This window comes from Platalea leucorodia, assembly GCF_965183815.1.
Source record: "Platalea leucorodia genome assembly, chromosome: 4".
In the NCBI taxonomy this organism is placed as follows: Eukaryota; Metazoa; Chordata; class Aves; order Pelecaniformes; family Threskiornithidae; genus Platalea; species Platalea leucorodia.
In genome coordinates this window covers 50,511,187-50,534,220 of record NC_138826.1, presented here as the reverse complement: position 1 = coordinate 50,534,220, position 23,034 = coordinate 50,511,187, and the positions used below count along the sequence as shown (strand labels likewise).

Genomic DNA, 23,034 nt, shown 5'->3' with positions numbered 1-23,034 from the left:
TCCTGGGAGCTGCCTGAGGGAGCAGGGGACCAGGGACAGGCCCTGCCTGTTGTGCTTGCCCTGCTGCCACTGCCCCTTTCCTGCCGTCTGGAAAACCGAAAGACGGACATCTTTTATAAAAAAAACACGCAGGGCAGAACAGCAGTCGATTTATAAATAGGTGCGGGGGCTACGCCGTTTCAGTCACGGGGCCAACGGCCGAGCTGTCTGGCGGCGGGCTCTCAGCGGGCGGCCCCGGCTGCCATTTTGTGTCGCCTTCCCCCGAGGCCGGCAGGGGGCGCGGCGGCGGCCGGCGCTCCCCGCCCTGCCCCCGCTGTCGGGGTGGGGAGCGGGGCAGGGCCCGGCCCGCGGGGGCGATCGATCGCCTCTGGCGAGCAGTCATAAAACCGCTTCCTCAGCCGCGCGGGCGGCGGTAACGTGCATCTTGTCCAAAGGAGGCCGTAACAAGTCGTGAGGGGCTCTGTCAAAAAGTTAAAATCTGGTTGAAAGCAATGTGCCTGGGAGCACGCCTCCACAGATGTTACGGTGCCTTTTTTATTGGGTTTTTTTTGTGGTTTATATGGCTGTTTTCAGGGCTTCCTCCCCACACGCCCGGTGGGTGGGGGTGCTCAGCGCCGCCGCCGCAGCGCCCGTGCCGCGGAGGGGGACGCAGGGGCCCAGCCTGGCCCGGCCGCCCTCCCAAGCATCCCCATCACCTCAGGTCTTTGGCCCTTCAGGTATCATCGGGCTGAAACCTGGCACGTCGCTCAGATGGGCTGAAATAAAAGAAGAAAAAGGCAGGCTGACACAAACGGGTTTGTCGGATTTTAAGAGTCAGGGTGCGCAAAGGCTGCAGTTTCTCCATGAGGCCGAGCTTTGTCCGTCCTCCTGCGATCCTCCCCTCAGTGATCACCCTGTCTCACCGTGAAAATGTCAAGTTGGTGAAGTTTGGTACCAATATAAAGACCAAAGTATCTTAAAAGGACTTGAGGCAGAGATTTGAGTGTGGAGCTCACCACAGTCCAGGCTTCCCCGCTCATAAGAGGTTTTCAATTTATTTATTTTTTCCAATGATATTCCCAAAACGGAGTATGCTCCGTAGGAAGTGATTCAAGCAAGTGCTGGCTGCAGGCCCGGGACTACCTGGCCTACGGCTTTTTGTATGAAGGAGCTGTGCATCCTCGAAACATGGCCCAGGGCTTTTGGTAGCAGGATCCCAGTGGTCCAGCAGAGCATCTGGGAGCCTTGCTCGAGATAAGTCCTTCAACCTTTCTGCTTTGGAGTGGGAGAGCTCAGTCTGCGTGGGCTTTCAAACTGCTGGCCATGGAGCAGCAAGCCTGAAAGACCCCAGATGGCTCACAGCTCCCAGTGCCATGAAGTCTAAAGCCTTTGTGATCCCAGCAGTTTTCTGAGAGGAAAAAAAAAAAGGTTAATTTAGTTTTCTGTACGTTTAGAGAACTTGAACTATTTTGCAATGAAAAGTTAATATAGCCTGAGTTTGGAGAACAGATAATTCGAAATGACTAAAGGAAGCCTGGTGAACAAGAAAGCTGGAGCAACAGGACTCATGAGGAAAGAGAGACAGGAAGGATACCACAAAGCTGCTGAAGACGCACAAACCTTCTGAATGACACCTCTGTTCTGCCACCGCATCCCTCGGTAGCATGAGGAGGCTGGTGTTTATGCTGACTTTAGGGAGGGGGGAGTACCTTGACTAGTTATCTAGTTGTTGCTACCTTGTGGGGAAAAAAAAATGTTTTCTGGAAGGAAATGTAATGGAATTTGCCTTACCTCCTTGATAACAAGGCATTCCTTCCAGGTGATAACTGAAATAGTGATGTCATGTTGATGTCTGATTGAAGATTGAGACTGGCTAATGAGCTGGAGCGAGAGTGAAAGGAGTTTTTCCAAACCTTGTCGTGGAGTCTAAAAAATTCCAGCACTCTGCCCTTTGAGATAAGTTATTTCCCAGAGCATCCTGAGAAAACACTGACGTGATATGTACTGGGAGGTCATAGTGCTGGACCTGCTGACCTGGTGAAATGAAAATTTAAAGGTGCAAGTGTAAAATAATTTTTGTGATGGCAGCCTTTTTTACCCTTGCTGTGTCCACTGCCCGGTATCTCAGTCTGCAGGGACTGTCTCAGCATGCATGTATGAAAAGATGGCAAAAGGTCCCCATTTTTAAGTTCCCAATGAAAGCTTCACCGTACTGAACGCTACAGAGTCCAACTACACAGCTGGATGTTGCAATTTTGGATTACCTTTAAAATCTCTCTGGCGATTTTTCCATTCAGAAAAATTTCCTTGTGATGCAAAGGGAGAATGATAAATTTTCTGAAAGAATCCATTTGTATTGAAGGCCAGGCTTTTGTGACTTTTACAGGACTACCAAGATTTGTTCCAGAGGGCTGTAGTACCATTTGAGTAACAGCAGCGTAGTACCACCAGAGTCAAAGATCCCCCAGATTTGTAGAGCTGTCTCTTGCATTGCTCAGTACGGAAGTGACCTCCCTGACTTATGCAGAGGAAGTGGCCGTAATCTCAAGGTATGGTTCACGTTTCTAGCCATGCTCACATTCTCATAGAGAGAGAATATCACACAAGTGATATCCTGGCTTTGAGAGTAAAGCCAGGATATCACTCGTAACTGACAGCTGGCCACCAGTGCAGTTTATTAGAAACTCAGCTAGTTGCTGAAGTGGGTTCTTTATCTTGGTGACCTTCCAAGGCAATCAGAGCCTTCTTGGAAGACCTTGAATCAGAAATGTTTGGATATAAGAAAAATAGCACTGCGCAGCACACGATTCTGATCTCCCAGGGTTCACAGATTTGGAAGGCGCTGTACCATATATAACTGTAGAAGACAGCACTGAGATGCTGTAGCTGCTGCATCAAGGTCGTGGTGTTCTGGGTTCCAATTAAAATTATGCAAGATAGGCAATTTAGGAAAGAATTCACATAGAGCGCAGGGAGGAAAAAAAGTCATATCCGTTATGAGCTCAGTTACTTTGTAAGATTAATTTTCCACTATCATCTATTTCATGATCTTGTAATAAGAGCACAAAGTATTTTAAACGTTTGATTTGCTTATTGATCAGAACTCTGAGACCTTACTTTCTAAATCACAGTTATAGGTTTGACTTCCATTTAACAGGAAAGTTGTGGGCTTTCCTTGGTGTATACGCTGGTTGCAGTGGGTTGTGAATTTGATGAGTGGGCAACAGTGAAACCTGGAACAGGCACGTCTGATGCTCAGAAACCCACCTCCTTCCATCGAGGTGATGTGAATCAAAAAGGTGGTAATGTCGCAGGTCCTGTAATCCAGAGCATTGATCCTCACCTCCTCCAACATAACCATTATGCTTGTTCAGATCACTGCGCTGTCTTTAATTCCCAGAACCTATAAAGAGGTGATGAAGAACAATACTGCGAGCTAGGGGAATTGCCATTTGATGGAAAGCTTGATATTTTGGATGGGGTGTAACAGGCCTATTCCTATCCTAATTCTCTCCTAATTCCTATCTCCTGAAGGACAAGGATAAAAGATTTACCTGTCTGCTGTATTTTAAGAACTGCTTATGTTGTTACGCTCTGTAAACCAAAAACTGCTGCTGGCAAAGGGGATAGGATTTCATGGATGCTTTGAGCAAAGGTTTCCTTACAGGTATTGCTAGATTCATGACCTGCGTTAGATTAACTGGTCACTGGGGACTTATTCTGTGCTCAGGGCCCTGTTTTGCTAGCTTGAGTACAAACACGGAGTGAAAAGAGTAAAGAAGAGCTAAAGAAGAGCTCACAGTCCAAACAGGCAAGACAAAGACTTGATGCCCTTAGAGCGAGCCGTAGAGCAGTTTGCAAACACTGTTAGTACCAGCATTTTTGTCTGCTTTTTCCTTTCCCTTTCCTTTATATTTAAAAACTTTGCCTGAGGAAGAATTAGGTAACCAAGACAAGAAAGGAAGAGGGAGCACAAGAGCAAAGGGTGATGGAGAAGCAGGAGGGGAGCAAGGTGGGGAGACTGAGAAGCTCAGGCAGTGAACAGATCAGAAATGTCGTCCAGCAGAAAACTGTGAAAAGAAACTAGACACGGATGGTCGCTGCAGTCCTTTGTTCAGATGCAGGTCTCTTTCTGCTGAGAAAGTCTCCTAGGCACATTGACGCTGCTCTGCCTCACAGTGAACAAAACTGGGAAGGGAAGGTCCAGGATATCGGCCCTGATCCTCAGCAGGTTGCAGTGATTGCAGGTGTCCGTGTTTGGTGCAAGCCAGCGTATCTCCAGGGCAGGCAGTGCAACTGCAGCAGCCGTGGCTGCCTGCCGGTCGGGTCTGAAGCTTTGTAGGACAGACTGTGCTTGCAGGTGTGTCTGCAGAAAGGGCAAGGGGGGCAGAGCATCCCTTTCTGGCAGTGGTCAAAGGACTCTTCTTAGGTGTCACCTTATGCTTACTTAGGAAGGAGATACTGTCTTGAGCACTTCTTTTTCACAGCGTAAAAGACAAAGAAATGCCATGTGTGAGTCCTACATGCAGCTGAAGCAGCAGAAACCCCAGCTCTGTCTAAAGGGAGGCAGCTGTGGTCATGTTGGTCTCAGAATGCAGAAGTACAGGAGGACACAGGAGGTGTTTCAGAGGTTGGGGAGATAGCCCAGTAAGCCCAGGTCTTCTCGTACAAATCAGAGCTTGGCTTAAATAAAGCAAAGGACTAGCAAAACCAAGGCTGTCCTGTGACCAGCCTCAATAAACGAGAGGCAGAAACTGTCCTTGAGAGTGCCTTTATCTCCAGAGGTTGCAGAGAGTCAGTGGGATGGAGGGGGAAGGGTGCAAATAGTGCCTGTTTGGTTTCATACTCTCTTTATTCTCTTTATTCTTTGTTTTCTGATGATAAAGGAGCTTTATGTGGATATTGTAGCAAAGGAATTGATGAGTCATAAGGTTTGCAACTTCATTTCCCCGTCTGCTCCTTTTGTTTTTTCCTGATACTCACATCTCCTTCCCTCCTGCCTTGCCCCTCCTCTGCTGGCACAGCAGGACGTGCTGTGCCTTTAAGAAGTGTGGTTTTTCAGAAGACTAATGCCTGAGCTTTGGCATGTGTTGAGGCATGCCCTAAGTTTTGTGGTGTGGTTTATGAAAAGCTAAAGTGTATTTGTCTAGGGAGGTTTTTAACTCCTTTCTGCCATAGATACACTTAACCTCTTTGTTCTTCGCTTGCAGAGCGTACACCATTCAGAATTTCCATAGGGATTTCTGCTCTCTTCTCAAAAAAAGGAGGGGAGATAAAGTGAAGTAGCGGGCTTCCCCGCCCCTCCCCCCCCACCCCCCCCAATTAAAATTTATATTTATTGAGTTGTTTTTTACATGGTAAAGCTCAAGTGAATGAAGCTGAGATAGCAAATTCTCTTGCTGATTATATCCTCCCACTGGCACCAATATCGCTGCGGTGTTAACCTGTCATTGCAGTAGTGGAATGGTGTAGCCGAAGACACATTGACACGTTGATCCATAGCAGTCACAGCATGTGCAGCTTTATTATGAATTTCATATATTGTGAATTTCTTAATGTTCATCAACATTAATTTTTGCTTCCTTTCCGCTCTCATCACGATCAAAAAGAAACTTGTAAGAAGACAATACAATTGTACTGTAAAAATTAATATAGCATTACGTAAATAAAATGTAGCGTTTTTTTCCTCTTTTTTTTTTAGCAAATCTTACTGTTTTGAAACCAAGCGTATGCCTGGGGAGGTCTGCCTGGATTTTTTTAACATTTTCTAGGGGCAGCAATGCGATCTTTAAACCACAGCACCCAGCGAGAACGTTGCAGATGTTACAGGCATACCAGTAGGTAACTACAGAGTTACCATTGGTGATTATTTTAAAAGCTGTGTTTGCTACGGGGTCCTGGATCTGCATGCTAACGTTGTCTTGTAATAACAGCATAAAACCTCGTGGGCTGTCAGCCTATATTCATGTACCTGTACGTTGTTTTAGGCCTCAAGATAGCAAGCAAGTCCAGGTGAGCAGAATTCCCCTATGTCTCCGGCACCGTGGCGGCTCCGGGACTTGCTGTGCAGTCACCCGCAGGATGTGGGCCCCACAGATGAAAGAACGGTTTCTAGTAGAGACAGGCCTGTTTTTATGAGGAGATGTTGGAGGGGAAGGGAGGGAGCAGGAGCTAGGGCTGGATGTGCCTTCCGCACTGAGGTGGTTGTGTGGCGCTGATTAAATCACTTAACCTTTGAGCTGCAGGTTTCTTATGAGTGAAATAGTGGTATTGGCATCGTGTATGGCATGCTGGGATTAAGTGAATTAACGTAACAGTACTTTACAGTCTCAGCTCTATAAATGTGCTGAGTGCAGTTGTTCTATTTAAGAAGCTTGTAGTGCTTGTTATTGAGCCTACGGGAGGGCCCCCGCCAACCCCCATCCTCCCCGCCCTCCCAATTAGCCCGGTCAGTGCTCTTATCCCTCTTCATGACCAATAGCGAGCAATCTCTGCCGCTTAGCCGCTCGATCTTGAAGCAGTGCTGTATTGCGACAACTCTCTTTGCAAGTGGCTACAGCCGCACCGCCAGCCCTGGCAAGGAGCTCTGTCTTCTGCATCGCCCTCCGGCCACCCGGGCCCAGGGAGTCCCCGGCTACCCAGGCCCTGCAGCATCCCCTCAGTAGCGTGCTGGAACAGGAGGTGGAGGTCCTGGGATCTCCTGACATCTCTGCCACCTGCTCAGGGGTGGCCTGGGCAAGTCACATCACCTTTCTTTTCTTCACTCTTAACGCTGAAGTGCGGATCGTGCCTTTTACCTTCCTACCCAAGAGCTGCTCAGGGCTGAATTAATGAATGCCGTGAAGTCAAGGATGTCCGTGGACGCACAGCACAATGTAAATGTGAAGTATTACTCTGTAATTACGGGTGGAGGTAACCCTTGTTGAAAATCATTTACTTTGTCATAAATCAGCATTTGATCAGGTGGAATTGTAGGAAGGAGGAAGAAGTGTAGAAAAAGCCTGTCCTCTGTTACCTCAATCTGAAATTTTTCAGGAAACTGCTGCCTCTCCCATGTGTTTTGTGCATGCGTCGACTCTGAATCTAGTACTGGTTACTGAGATTGATGTGGTGGCATAAAAATAGTCTGACTTCTATAGGTGTAATATTTCAACATACAGATGTAGAGAAATCCTTTTTTTTTTTTTTCTTCTCTTGGGATTCGGCAGTTTATGAGGGAGCGAAGTACTGCTTTTTGCAGCGTTGTCTGGCGTATCCAAGGTTGACACAGCAGCTCCTTGGGTTCAGTCAATTAGCGAGATGAGGATTTTAGGAAAAAAAGCAGATGTAACGCGATTATGTAGCTGCTGACATACTGGCATCGTCAGGATATAGTTTATAAAGCCTCTGGTGCTGCTGAGGGATCAAAGAGTTAAAAATGCCAAGGGTTTAATCCAGTACAATAACATTTTGCAAGGCCTATCAAATTCACAGCAAGTGAGAAGCAGAAAAGCAACTGAGCTAGGTGGAAAATGGAATTAGATGGAATTATATTGCCACAGGTTTATCTAACTAGTTGTTTCACTAAGCAGGGTAGATGCACGTTTATCTGAGCCCTCAGCAGAAGCTCAGACCGAGTTGTGCTCCCTTGCTCTCCCGGGCTGTATTATCCACAGAAATGGAGTGCCCTTCATCCGATTCGAACAAAGCAGTGTTCTGCTGCATCTATTTTTGGTCACTGATTTGTATGCTGTAGAAGCCATCTCATTCCTTAGAATACAGCCGTAGACTGTTGTGTTTGTTTTCCTATTGGTGCTGTGTACATAGTGGATTGTTGTTCGTTTGTTTGAACGATTTAAACATCTGGAAGAGACCGGAGATAGCGATGTCTTTGTACATAGGTTAGCTGTGGAGCTGAGGTCCCTTCCAAAGTGAAATGTTATATGCCATCTACTGTGATGCACGCTTGTATATTTGAGGGCTTCGGTGTGGGAAGGACAATCAATATAACGCTAATCCAAGCAGCTGGATAAAACTGCTGCTGCTAAAAGTAGCACAAGGTAAAAATGGATTTATTTCCCTAGGTAGTTCTGCAACTGCTTCCCACGGAGGTAATACCAAATATAAATTTTGGAGGTAAATATTTAAATGCAATAAGCTTAGCTGAGTTTGGGCGAGTAGCGAGAGGAATCAGTTTTTACTAAAATATGTCAGTAAATGATGCACATAGGGCAGATCTCACTGTGAGAAATTCAGTTCTCCTGTAATGTAAGCTTTGCCATATTATTTGCACACAAACAAATCGAATTATAGCCCAAATCTAGACAATAGCTTATCACAGATGAAAAGAGTAAGTAAAAAGTCTGGGGGGGGAGAAAGGATAAGTTCATCTGTAGTGCAGCCCCCTTCCAGCGAGTGGAAGGTTGCTCTGCAAGGTGCCCTCGTGGCTTTTACCAGACTATTTGCAGACCAATGCCGTAACAACAGAAGAGCAGTTCTTGGGCTCTGGCTCAGTCTCTTGCAAACAATTTCTTTTCTGAGAAAGCTAATCGCTGTTTTGTTACATTACTTCCCAGCAGATGAGCCAGGCACTCCTGAATTTAAAACAGAACTGCGAGTGAGTGACAGCGAGCTAAGCACAGGCTAGAGTCTTGTAGCAGCATATCCTTCAGCTCCAGTGCTGCAGTCAGAGAGAGAAAGAAGATTTTTCCTTTGAAGATAAGACACCTGGGGCTTGTGTAGAAACTAGTTATGCCCCAAGTTGTGTAGCTGTTATCTCGATTAAAAAAAAAAAAAAAAAAAAGGCAGAGAAAGACAAAGCGTCTGGCTCTGCTACGTGCCACCAAAAATTCCTCAAAATGCTAAAACCCAAACCAGCACTTTTCATTCTGCAGTTGTGTTGCTTGTGAATGTCTTGTGGCTTACGTGACACTTTCAGCCGAAGCAGCCTCCCAGGCGAGCCGCGAGGCTGTGCTGAGTGCGTACGGGAGAGAGGGAGTGCGGGAGTGTGTGTATGTATATGTATGAGCGAGGGAGCGAGAGCGCGTGTGTGCCGTGTCGTAACGTGGCAGGGCACAGGCAGTTATGAAACTTTCCAATAAAGTCTCAGTGCGTCAGTATTGGTTGCTTGGGTTTTTTTTTTTCTCTCTGTCCGTTGCCCTCCAGTTTCATTTCCATTTATGAGACACAGAGAGAGAGGGAGAGGTTGAGAAATGCTCGCAGAGCCCACCAAGCCACTGGAGGAGCCGAGCAGTTCCCACGACAGGTGGAGCACGCTGCCGCGGCGCTGAGCGAGATTCCCGATTCCCGGGTCGCGGTGCCCGGGGCCAGGGGGAGGGGAAGCCCTCACACTCGGGGCAGCTGCGGTTGCAAGGGGCCCCTTCAAAGTGCTGCAGCAGCAGCCAGAAGTTCGACTTTTATTTTTTGAAAGGACTGGAGAAATTATTAACCACAGTTGATGACGTCAGAGTTGATCTGATTAAAGGTTTGTTTTCTTGCTGGCAGAGGTGTGCTCCGTAGAGACTGGTTCTCTCTTCTTTTTTTTTTAAGTTTCTTTTTTGAACAGCAAACGGAGGGAACTGCTCGCATTGCTGCTGCTGCCACTGCCGCTGCTCCAGCTGCGTGTGTGTGTGTGTAAACAGGATGGTGTATCTGTAGCTGCCACGCGCAAACACACATTTGACCATGAGGACTCTTCGCAGGTTGAAGTTCATGAGTTCGCCCAGCCTCAGTGATCTGGGCAAGAGAGAGCAGGCAGCCTTGGATGAGCGGGGGACCCAGCAGCGACGGGCCTGCTCCAACGCTACCTGGAACAGGTAAGGTCTCGCACGATGTGCCGACTCCCCTGCAGCCTCTCCGCGCTCCCACGGCCGTGATTAACGTGTGGGCAGCCGCTGCGTCGGCTTGCAGGAAGGGCCGCCTTGCTCCCAGCTCGGCAAGATTACAGTACGTCGGGCTTCTACATCGGTGCGCTACACGTACCGGAGTTCGCGTTCAAGTAAAAGACGGGAGCAGCTTTTTTCCCATTGCTGTTAACCTTTCTCTGAAGGCTGATAGCAAAGAGCCTTTCCTGCCGATGGCTCAGCCCGCTCTTCCTTATGACGGACTGGACAAAGGGTCCAGCTACAAATATGTCTTTGTGTCTATCTAGATATTCTCATTCAAGGTTGATTTGGTTTATTTTAGTTAAAAAAAATTTACATATACACAACTATTAAAATACATTATTTTTATCTGCATAACTATATATATTGCTGGGTGTTGATACAGATATGACAAAGCCTGCTCAATTTACTCGCATTAATACAAATGTCTCTGTGTGCGCGCAAGCACACGCACTTTAGACAGGGAAAAATAAGCCCTGATGGTTTTCTTTATTGTGTTTATACATCTGAATTTCATTACTGTTTGACAAAAAAAAACCCATGCAAACATTTTGTTGAGAATATGTCATTTAGCACAGATAGTTGGAAAGCATCTTAATGACCGTTTTGGTGACACTCTTAAAGATGAGTCTAAGTTGTCAGGAATTATATTATGTCCTTTTTGAAAATGAAATGTCATCTCCTGGGTCACAGCTTGGAAAGCATCATTTGTAATATTTTATAATTGTATGGCGGTACAGCTGTAGGAAGAAAAATGCCAGTGAACTATAGACGCATTTGTTAAAGGTATTTAAGTTCTGAGTAAAAAAAAAAAAAATTATGAGATATCACATCTTCTGTCCCTCTCACCACTCGATTTGTGGTTTCATGCCTGCATTATGAATTAGTTGTTTAATGCCAACAGCATACCAAGCACTGAAACCGTACCGGTCACAAAAGAGACGGAGTTTCTGCTCAAATACCGTGCTATTTATATGACCTGGAGTTGCCCCTGAGGTCTGGATGGTGGTGGTAATGAAAGGCTAGATTGGGCCTCCTTGGCCCCTGCCAGTTGGGGTTTCACTTGGCCAGTAGCCCCATGGGAAGCAGCAGGGAGTGAGATAGTCCTTGGTGTGAACCCAGGTGACAGAATACGGTCCCCAAAGCCTTTTTGTGATGGTGTGCTGACGGCTTTTGTTGGCAGGGATTAACGTTTCCAGGTCTTGCTTGAGGGGAGGGAACTGTGGAGGGGGATGCGAATGGAGAACAGGTCAGGCACAAGGCTTGCTGGGAGGGGGAGAGCTCCAGGCTTAGGGGCTGCTGATATTCAAACCAGAGGGTTTTCCTAAGCAAGCCGGAGCAAGAGTTTCTTATTTTTAACTCAGACAGGACAGGTATAGCTCTGGCCAGAAGTAGTTGCCTATCAGTGAGCTAGACTTCTGCACGTTTCATCCAAACGATTAGACAGCTGTCCCATTGCCTGTTCCTGGAATAGGTGTCCACAAGTCATCCTGCTGCTGCTTTGCGTGAACTCGGGCCCAACTGTGCTTTCCTGCCTCGGGTTGCCTTTTCCCTGTGCAGGGATCACTGGGTCATCCCTGCCGTTTGGTGGCACGTGCCTCCGAAATGCCTTGGGAGCACTGGCAGAGCTGCTGTCGTGCAGTGGCCCGCTGGTGCTACCTGCGGTGGCAAGTCAAGTGGGCATTGCATGCCTGTGCTAACAGCTGCCTAACGCTATGGCAAGTAATGCAGATTACGAGCCGGTTGCACTGCATGGGCAAAGGGAAAGCGCTTTATTTCTTATTTAATAGCGCAAGGCTTTCTCCTGAGTGGAAGAGAGAGTGAGGATAATTCTTCTTTCAGGCGCAAAAAGACTTGTATCCTCTCTGGAGCTTATCCTCAGGAAAGCCAGGGCTTAAATGATGTTGGATTAGTTGTATTAAGAAGTTATCCACTGTAGCTTCTGCCTATCACCACTGTGTGCCCATCTTGGCATGTCTAATAGGGTTTGGTCTTGAAGGAGTCGGTGTTGAGCTCTCCTGGAGAGACCGCAACGTCGATGTGGCAAACTGGGTGTCTGAACTTTGACTCACTAGAAATCTGGGGTGGGTTTTCAAAATCTTGGGCTGTGGAATGTTTTTTATTTTTCCCCTGCAAAATTAAAACACCCCAACAGAGGACTAGCATACCGTACTTTGGCTTATGGTGATATTTGTTCTTCCAAATGAAAGAATTGCCTGTGCTGTTTCATCCTGTGCAGTATCCAGTGTAAGAGCTTGCTGATCAAGGAAGTCGAGGTGCACCAGCAGAGCTCTTCCCTCTCACCAAGCCTGGCTGTTCTATATTTAAATGTCTGCTGGTTTCTTGCCTAATGTTAGCAGCTGTGCCTGGGTGTGGCATGTGTGTATCTGCTTTTGAAAGAGGCTTTCAACCAAGCTCATCAAAACTGATGTGGGGAGAGGTAAAGCACAACCCCGCGGCAGGCCCTGTCCTACACGAGACTGGTAATCCCATGCTGAAAGTCAGCCCTTTGAGGTGGAGCGAGGACGCTGCCTCGGCCCTCCCGGGGACTGCGCTGAAACGCTGCCGAGCCGGAGTTTTGCTGTTGGGGTCTTCTGCAAGGTAGCAGCTCCGTCACCACGGGCTTTTTCTGAGGGGGACGTGCGGCTCCTCTTCTGCAATCGGCTTGTGTGTGGCTACAGTCTGGCCGCCCAGCGACATCCCCTCTGCCACCTCCGCTCTGTTCAGACCGGTCTCAGCCCTCAGACTGTTTATACCAGAGGATGCCTGCTGCTTTCTGACACCGAGGGAGGGCAAACTGCAGGAGCGTTATTGCAGGGTTCAGTGTGCAGGGACGCGTAGCACTCAGTGCTAGCAAGGAAAGTCTCTTCCTCCCTGATAACTTCCCTTCGCCTCCAAACTAAAATGCTTTAAAACTTCTTAACGCTGTTAGATCAAAGGGAAATTGGTGCCGAGCTGCTGTCTGCTAGTATGCAAATTAGACTTTATATCACAGCTTTTTTGAGCTTGCTTTCCCGTGAACCCCAAAAGATCTGTACAGCAACACACCGGCAGTGCACGTTAACTAGCAACCAACAAACAGCAACATAGTGGAACAATATAGTTTCGTTACAGCTCACAGAATTTGCATTGGATTAAAATAGCTTAGATTTTTTCACGAGCATTGTCTTCAATTCCTTCCCCCCCTCCCCTTTTCTGCTTCAGGCAAAAAATGAGGGCTGAATGCTGACTAAACCAATTGGACTGAGAAACCCGGGGTTTTTAATCTTGAGCTTGCAAGCCAGGGGGGCCCCTCTCAGGGCAAATAAAATCCATCGTGAGGTTTTCATTCTGACTGAGCTAGCACAGACTGCTTAATCAGGAGCTGATACTGTCTGAGTTGTGCTGTGGGAAAGCCTCTAGTCAAAGGCACTTAGATCCTCTTTGGTGTAAGAAAATGGGGAAAATTAACGGAAACGGGAAGGAGTAGGACATGGCAAAGAAAAGGCAAAGAAAACACAGAGCAGATGCCTGTGACATTAGCGAGATCAGCAGTAAATCCAAGGAGACATACAGAATCAGAGTTTTATGGTTTGGGCTAATTTTTACAGGGTTGTAATAAGCACAATAACTTGCTGTAATTTTTACAGTCATGGGAACCGTATTTCATCTTCTAATTAAAAACAAATGTTTTTTTCAGATCACAGGGAGGCTTTTCTAGTGGAGAAAACATTCCACACCAGCATATTTGTTTACTACTTCTACTCGGAAATTTTCTTTCTTCCAATATTTAGTGTTTATTTAGAAATATTTTGAAGTATTTCTGCCTGTCTGAGGGTCACCTTCTTTTTCCTGACCCTTTATTTGCAGCCCTCTTTGGAGCATTTGGCTGTGTGCATGCATGGAGGACAGACAGAGCCGAGGGACGGGGTGGGGGGTGAAGGGGACTTCCCAGCAGGTCAAGCCACCACCGCACCACGGAGCATGTGCCAGCCTTGACTACAGTAATAGAAAGTAGTGGAGGTGGACAATTGCTGCTCCCCATAGCCCTCCAGACATACTTATATTTGCTTGAATGCAGGTATAATTGGAAACCAAAATCTCCTTAGTCCTACACCCTATAGAGATATTAACTTTTGGTAACACTTCAGGGAAGTCCCTTCACCTGTCTGTCTCAACTTCTTCATATGTAAGAGTAGTGTTTATAGTTGGTGAAGTTAGTGAAATAATGCCTCTAAAACTCTTTGAAGATGGAGTTTTGCAGACCAGCTTATTTTCACTTTTATGATCCAGTACTTAATTGCAGCCTATCCCTCTTTGCAGATTGCTTTACCTTGGGTAGAAGTTTCAGAAACGTAAATGGACTAGCAGCTGCAAGCTTATTTTGAAAGGGTCAAGGCCTCATGGAAAGCCTGTGGAGTTGCAGCTGGACTGAAGCTGTGCTGAAAATGGGCTCTTCCCAATTGGATTAAACTAATTCAGAAAAATGAGGTTTTATTCTGATGTGAGGCTGTCTTCAAGGAGATTTTGATGCAAGTATATCAGGTTAATTATTGTTAATTAGCTATTCCCGTAACTGTCCAGAGGAAATGAGCCCTAAGTCACTTAGTCACTTTTGAAAATGAAAATGTTGCCTTTAACTACTTAGTACTTGCAGGGTGTGATTATTTGCACAGCATTGTTTTCGCTGATGGACTTCACCTGGAGCATTTGCAAACACTAAATAAAAAACACTGTGATATTTTCACCCGTGCTGTTTGCACATGAAGGTACTGACTACTTTAGAGAACCAAAATTACCCGCGTGCTGTGCATGAATGGAAACGTGGGCCGCTCTACCTGCTTTGCCAGGAAGCGCTGAGCTGGGAGGGCAATGGCGGTGGTCAAAGCAAACAGGACGTCATGATTCAGACAGAGACTTGCAAGCCCAACTTTGCAGTTGTTCCTCAACTCTGTGGACAAACTGATTCTGACCTGGCAGAAACCAGTGTTTTAATCACACTAGTTTTACCTTCTTGGCTTCTTAAAAACATCAATGAAAGAACAGGGGTGGTGCTTCGGTGCTGGGGGGAGCCAGCCTCCCACCCACCAAAGGCAGTGGCATCTGGGTGGACAACTAGCGACTCAAGGGAAATGTATGTTTTGGTGGTATCGAGCTACTTAGGCAGTGGCTTTCTATTATGCAAAAATCAGAATAATAAACCCTACCCTTCTCGTCTTGGCACTCACTCTGTTAGGCTGGTTGGGAGTGCCATCAGCGAGCATCTGACTTTGTACTCTGGGGATTTACACCTTCCAGATCCCTTCGTGCTAAAGCCAGTGGTGGGGAAGATCTGCACTGTGTGTGCTGGAGCTGTCATTCCCCATGTTTCAGGCAGCCAGACAGCAAGTCCTGGAGCCACCGCCTCCTCTGGAGGATGAGGCAAATCTAGAACAAGTAGTCTGTCCAAAGAGGTGAAGTTTCTGAGGCTGCTGGGTTGATTTTTGTTGCTGCGAGTGCCACCTTGGTTGTAGGTAGTTTTCTTTTGGCAATCCGTGGCCACTGTAGGATAGATAAGTACAATACATTCATTGCTGGAGCTATCTGACATTTTGTCTTAATTCTAAAGGCACCGCCCCCCCGCCCCCTGCGAAAAACTGGTCTCTGCAGTTTTCTGATCCTGATTTCCCCTCCTACAGCCAGCCTGCTCTAGCCATGCTTTTCTCTTCCCTGCCCACCCACTGACATGTGGGAAGCCTCCTCCCAGGCTTCTTTCTGCCCCACTGCTGTTCTCTCAAAGTGTCGTCTTCTAGCCATAGTTCTCAGACCCAGAGTTGACCCATGGCATATGTTTTTTATGGCAAGGTGCTGGCACAATGTATCTTAGTGCTTGGACTCAGGTTAAATAATACTGCCACAGCAATTTACCCCGATTCAGACCAGTTGAGGAGCTGGCTATTGAATTGGTGTTGTGCTTTCAAGAAATGCCATAATCCTGTAAGTCAGAGATTTGCCTTTTCTCGCAGTGTCAGGGTGGCTGTAGCTTGTTTCAAAGGTGAACTGCTCAGGTGCACAGAGCTTCCAGGTCCCCCTTGTTCCAGCAGAAGATACTGGTGGGGGAGTGGGTTTTTTGGCCTCTTTTGGGCTCTTTTTTGTCTCCTCTGTGGCGCTGTGTTCTTGTGCACACATTTCCACACACAGCAACGACAGTGAAGGTGTTCAGAGTAGTATCAGTGCATGAGTGCACCTATTATTAACTTTCATATTGTAAAAGAGTTACAGAAGGCAGTTTACAAGGGATTTCCAATTCAGGTTAACTACTAAAACATAAGTTTAATTACATACATTATTGACTTAAGCCTCAGTGAAGGCTGGTTGCAGGCACAAGTAAAGGTGATCCACCCACCTCAAGCATCTTGCAGGACTTCTGTGTGTAAGCAGCAGCTCAGATTTTCTTTACACCAAAAGGTTGTACCATTCTGACTAAACCCTTTTAAACAATCACTCATTATAGAAACCATAGCATTACTTTGATTTAAGCAAGGGTGGGGTTTGTTTTTTTCATTAGCTTAAGGTAACTAAGAAGATTTAAGCCAGCTTTTTATTATCCTGACACCAACTTATGCCACCGATAGCATCCTGGTTATTCCGACTCCTCTTTGTTGCGTCTTGAGCAGGTGTGGAGGGCCAGATCACAGTGGCATTCCCACGCTGCCTGCAGCCTAGGACTGCATGCCTGCACCCTGCAGGCAAGCGCTGCTGCCTGTGATAGGAAGGAAAGGCAGCTGGTCAACGCAGCAGGGCCAAGACTTGTTTTCCGGCCAAGGCAGTTGTCCCTCACTACAAGGAAGATCCCAGGCAGATTAAACGATCAGCACTAGGATGTTTTATGTAGGTGCAGTTCTACTACCTGAGCAATAACTTAAATGCTCACAACCTGTGCCCTTAAGTTCTTCTTAAAAACGCTTGCTTTCTCTTATTTCTTTGAGGAATAATAAGGGACCTGTTAAGCTGGAAAGAGAAAACCTCCCCCTCGTTTAGAAAGGAGTGCCAGAGAGAAGGAGAGAGAGCACACTGGCTTCTAGGAGAGATATTTAGTCATTCTTCTCTGCAGAAGGCTGGCAGGGAACATTGCAAAGTTCATTTCCGAATCAGAAGAGCGTGTAAAGACTGCTTGTTTTATTCACTACATTAATCGTACTTCGCATATTACTCATAATATTAAAATACCCAAGTCACTTGACTGTATACCAGAGACATTTAGCTGCCAATTTTCAAATAATCGTAAATTGAGTGTGTCTGTTCGAGCCAGCCAAAATAAGCTGGGTTAGATCATAAGTGTATGTCTGTGCATGTGGGTGTAGGGGGGAAAGAGGGACCAACACGGTGGGGGGGAGTGCTTAACGCCTTGGAAACGTCCTCAAAGGAGCAAAAGAGAGAAGAGGATAATGGTTCCTATTTTGATCTGCTTGTGTGTTTCGCCACAGCGGGTCATATCCTTCACCTGCCACTTTTAATTTCCTTTTTCCACAGATGAATGCAGCTGAGCTTTTCTAGCAGTGCATGTCTTTGCTCTTCAGCGTTGTTGTGTGCCTGCATTTCAAATCTCTCGCTGAATAGCGGCAGTTTTACCTTCCAGCCCAGTCCTCTGCTCCCAGCAAGCATTGAAAGGAGGTGTCTTACCAGTGACCTGGGGAGGTTCAACATGGACACCTGAGGTCCCCCCACACCCTCCGCTGCCGCCTGGCGTAGCGCCTGCAATGACATCCCCTTGCAGTGGGAGCAGCCGTATGTGGCTGGATCTGGCCCTGAGCCAACCAAGCTTGTCCACCCATAGGAATCAGGCTTTCTCCCGCTGGAGACCTTATGAACAGATGTCGCCTTTAGTTCTTCTTCACAATACAGGGCAACCCCAAATCCTGGTACCTCCAGGATGGGCAAATCTGGTCCTGGTTTTGCTTTCCAGAGCTCTGAAGCTGGTTGCTGCTCCGTTGCACCAGACTCCAGCGCAGTGTGAGCAGGGGGAGGTCAGCTGCAATGCTCTGAAAAATGATGTTGCAGAGTCACTGGTAAAACCAGATCCCCAGGAGGGATCTGCATGCTGTAGCTTCTGATCCTCAGAAGATCTTTTCAGTAGATGTTTTAGGGGTATGATTTAAGTCGGTGACCCCAAAATACACCTCCTGAGCACCTCTGTGGCTGGTTGTTACTATTCCTTGCTCCTGCTGAGTACGGGCTGGAAGGTGGTATGCAGAATGACAGCCACCCAGGAAGGCAGCGCAGAGCAGGAAGACTTCTGCCCAGTGTTTTTTTCTAATAAGCCTTAAGATGTCATCTCCCCTTCTCAGGTGCAACATTAAATAGGAAGAGGCATACACCAAAATATGTATTTTCCCTTTGCAATCAGGAGGATTGTGAGGGAAGAAGAAAAAAGCAATGACAATGTTGGCATGTAATACTGCTATTGATAATGACACTCATTGCTTTTGTTGATTTTCATAAATATATCTTAAAACATACTTTAGTGGTCAGTGGCATTATCTTTATTTTACACATGGGGTAGCTGAGGCAGACAGAAGTGAAATAACTTGCAGTCGCTGCCAGCGGTGGAGATGGTCGTTTCAGTAAAAGCAGTCATATTAGAAACCGAGTAGCAGTAGTATGAGCAGTGGAGCTGATAAAGGTTGCTTTCTTGTGTGTTAGTGTCGGGAAGCTAAAGCGTCTGTGTGCGTGTTGAATAAAGGCTGAGCTCACCCTGCAGTAGGCTCTTGGTCACTAAAAGATGCTCCTTCTACCCCAATGAAACCTAAAAGACCGTAATGTTTCGGGGACCTCAATTCCATAGTTAAATGTGGTAGAAATTGCGAACCAGTTCCAAGAGTGGAGGAGTGGGGATGAGCTGACAGATGGAGGGACCACGTGAGTCTTCTTTCCTTTTGGAGTCAAAGCTGTGAGGCTATAAAAGGTGGCACTGGGTTGGGGAAGGGAAAGGAGACTTCTACTCCGTCCTACTAATACTGGAACAGGTTTGGTCTCACCTTTCACTGGCATTTCTTTACCTTTGTCCTCAGACCTAAGCTCAGTGATTTAGGCCGATGTGTCATCATGCTAATTGTGTCAGGTGTATTTCAGGAGCATTTCAGGGCTTCATCTTGAAGCACTTACTCATTTCAGTAACCCTTTGAGGTGCAGTCTTGTTAAGTTCACGGGACCAGTAGGCATCACTGCTAAGCACATGGATTGCTGGGTACCTGTAGTACCTGGCAGGTTCTTGCTATTCAGCATCCTAGAATTTGTAGGGCTGGTGGCCACACGCCCCAGGGACAAAAAGCGTGGGGTACGTGACTTTCTGTTGAGCTAGAATTTTGTGCTCTCAATCCTGTCTTGGTTTGCGTCTGATGGCAGCAGAAAGTCACCACCTCTAAGCAACGTCTACTTGCAGAACAGTTACAAATGGCACTGAAAATGAAAAGAGAGCATTTTTGTAGGACAGATGGTTTGCCTATGCCTAGCACATCGCTGCCTCTCTCGCTGTCCGCCTTAGAAACTCTAGACCTGTTGCTCTTTCAGCACAGCCTTGGTTTTCCTTTAGCTGGAGCAAGAGCGTAAATCTTTGAGAAATGAGTAAATGGTAATCGGAAACAGTCTTTGTAACCAATTGCCCCTTTTGTATTGTTTCATTTTTGAAAATGATTGAGAGATTGGTTAAATTGACTTGAAATGCATAATTGTGTGTGTTGTTTTTTGTTTTAAAGAACTAACCATTCTTGAGATTCTATTCTAGTAAAGGGGTGCTATATTTGTGGGTTAAACTTCAGGTATAGTGTCCAGCCTGGATAAATGCTGACTTGTTGATAAAGAAATCAAGTAACCATAGCTCAGACAAACATTCCAACAATGCCGGGAATATCATCACTGATCTCATAGTGAAGCTGTTAATTTTCTCTGTCGTGAGCCATAGAGACAAAAATATACTTAAAAATAAGTCAAATATACTTAATATATGAATATATTAGAAGTTATACTTAAAATACTTAAAGTACCTAAAATATATAAGCCTAAGTTTTCTGAAATTACTGATTTCAGATCTGCAGCTGTTGAAGTTACCGAGTTGGAACAAATCAAAAAGAACTGATTTTCAAAGATGTCATCTATTTTCTAGGCAATAATTTCCTTTAAGGCATCTGGGGTGGGGTACCAGAAGTCATCTGTGACTTTTAAAAAGGTCCTGCAGTGTCTAGGCAGAGATGTTAGGCTTATTGTCGAAGTGATACCCTTCTAAAATGTGATCGGGTGCTAATGACTCCTAATGTCCTCTTTCAGTATCCACAATGGAGTAATAGCGGTGTTCCAGCGTAAGGGTCTCCCGGACCATGAGCTTTACAACCTCAATGAAGGAGTCAGGTAAGAGACTCGACTCTATGCAAGGTGTGATTAGCCAGCGTGCACAGTACTGTTTGCTAGCACTCGCACTTGAAAGCTTCTACAGCAGTACTACGATTTTTTTTTTCCCCAGTGGTAGTTTCAACCAGTACGGTCAATTTGGCCTCAGTGAATAGGTGTTGCTGATGTGGGTCAATACCTCACTGCATAGCGAGAGCTGGGTTCCTCCTTCTGCAGAGGAGTTATTTAGCTGGGAGGAGGGTGGATTATTTCAGTCTGTCTTGACATACTGGACTGAAACTAAGGAAGGGAAAAACCTGGACCCCTCTGGTAATGCAGCCCTGTACCACTGCAATGATGCTGCCCTTTCCATAGGTGCCAGGCCTAGCTCCGAGGTGCTTCCCTTGCATCCGTGGAGGATGTAAAGCCTCCAAGTGCTGAGTGTGACATGGCAAGGAAAGATGTCCTGCCTGGTGGTCCCTCACATCTAGCTCTTCCTTCCACACAGGCCGAATATGCTGTAGATGTTAGAAAGCTGTCTTGTTAGCAACAGACTAAATATGGACCAGTGAAATGTATAATGGGAACTTTTTTTCCTTAAAAAAAAAAAAAAGAAGGTGAAAATCCTACCATTCGAGTTATTTAAGTTACAGCTGCAAAGAAATGTTTACCAAGAGATAAGCTGATACCTGGATTTACAGCACTTTACTTTTTACTACTTTTTCTAGCACTTATTATTACTTACCAGACCCTCTCTCACTGACAAGGGCAAGGTAGCAAATTTCCTTTTAGAAATTTGTCCCAATGCTTTGAAGAATAAATAGTGGAAAAGAAGCTGCAGTTACAAAAGACAAGACAGCTTATTACATTCCCTGGTTGTCTTCAGATAAGAGCCTCAGTAATTCCCTTTCCCTTGCTGCTTATTCCCACTCTATCCAGACACTGGAGTCTGACAAAATCCACAGCATATCCAGATATTCTGGGATTATCTGCCCCTGTCTGCTTCCCAGTCTGGGATAGCTGTCCCAGTCTGGTTTCTTTCATTGTGGGAATATCTTCAGAGAAGTCCAGGCAAATGACAATTGGCCTGCGATCTCTCTTTTTCCCTTTCTCTCTGTCTTTTTGAAATTAAAAGAAACTTATTCTCCAGTTATTTCTTACTTCTCTGGGGAGAAAATGACATACAAAGAATAGCTTTTCTAGGATGGTTGTCAGTTAGCATGATCCATCAATCATTTTGAGTTAGTTATTGGAATAATGGTTGATCATTATTACTGTAAGTGCAGTTAGGATTCTTCAGCTGTATCTGAATGATAAAAAATGGTAGTTCTGGGCTGAGATTTCCTGGCCCAATGCATTTGCCTCAGGATGCTGATGTGCTGGTGAGGGACAGAAGAGGAAAAATTATCTGCTGGTGTGACAGAGACAAATACAATCTTATATGAACCAACAAATAAAAGATAGATAGATAGATAGACAGACGGATGGATGGATGGATGGATGGATGGATGGATGGATGGATGGATGGATGTTATTTGGTGAACTGTGCCCAGGTTTTACTTTCATTTACCTGGGTATAAACCCTGCACCACGATGATGCTTCCTAATATAGTTGCGTTGAATTTATTGCAGCATCCCATGCAGCCGAACAGGCAAGCTGACTACAAATAGACTGAGGGTTTTTTCCATTTTATGATGGGCTTTGCTGCTGCATGATAGGCCCATTTCTTTTTGTTAGGGTAAGGATAATGCTGCTGTTATCTTGACTGATTGCTCAGTTTTGCTCTGCTTCCTGGCAGACAACGTTGGTGACTCATACCTGAGCTGATGGACAAAATATTGTGAAATCTAGACCAAGCTAGAAAACTGCTGTCGTAAACGAGGCGTCAGCAGCGTAACTCTCATGGGATGAGCCAGCGTTTGGTCAGATGCAGCGTGGCTTTCGAGACTGGTTCTTGTCTATTGCTGCTTTGAGGTTGTTCCCTCTTGCCTGTTCCTAACTTGGCCTGAACAGCCTTCTGATTTATTGCCAAAACCTGTCCATCCTCTCGGTGACAACTCTAAGTTTGTTTTTGTGAAGCTTCTCGTGTGTGTCCTGCTTGCTTCACTCATAGAAAAAAGCTAAGATGAGAAAACTGCAAGTGGGTGAAGAGGACACAACAGCCGAAAGATCTGTCTCTAGAGGAGAGCACGATAGTGCTATTTTTTAAACATGCCTGTTCACACGTCCAGCCACGGGCTCTTTCCAGAAGCTACTGCACTCCTGCTGTCTGCTTCATTTTACTGCCAACCACAGTCAATAACGATTTGGGGCCTCCTGACTATTTGCAACGGAAGCCCTTTTACCTCACCTAAATTCAGCTGAAAACCTAACTAAGAAATTACTGATTTGACACATACCAAAAATATCTGGCTTACTACTATTGTTATTTAATTCAAAATAACTTTATTTGGGTTAATGTTATTATTGAATGCAAAAATATCTGATTCATAAACATGACCTCAGAAGTGAAACAAGTGTATATTTGCCTTACGATTGTTTTGGATGCATTTTCCCTACAAGTACATAAATAAAAAGAAACAAATAGCCATTGTTTCCACTGGGCAGAATTTGAGTGTGGAAGCATTCAGGTAAACAGCTAGTATCAGTAACTTTTTTCCAACAGTTACAGGACAGTAAAATAAGTTATTTTATTTTACTACTTTAATTAGAGCAGATTCTGGGATACTTTTCATAATTAAACCTTGAATATCCACGTTGACTCACAGACCAAGCGTAAATATTTGAACAGTTAGGTTATGCCCACAATATTTGCGCACCATTGTTTTGACTCAGGAATGTCACGTATAT

At 45.8% G+C, this 23,034-nt stretch overlaps 1 protein-coding gene across 1 annotated transcript in view; it reads left to right on the top strand.

Moving 5' to 3' along the window:
* Positions 1-9,642: 9,642 nt before the first annotated feature.
* The window catches only part of PRR5 (proline rich 5), a gene marked incomplete at its 5' end in the record, with an annotated part of 53,341 nt that continues 39,949 nt past the window's right edge, over positions 9,643-23,034 (top strand). The window contains 2 exons of the mRNA XM_082311069.1: positions 9,643-9,773; positions 20,124-20,204. Of these exons, the coding sequence (XP_082167195.1) occupies positions 9,643-9,773; positions 20,124-20,204 (212 nt within the window). The remainder of the gene's footprint in view (positions 9,774-20,123; positions 20,205-23,034) is intronic.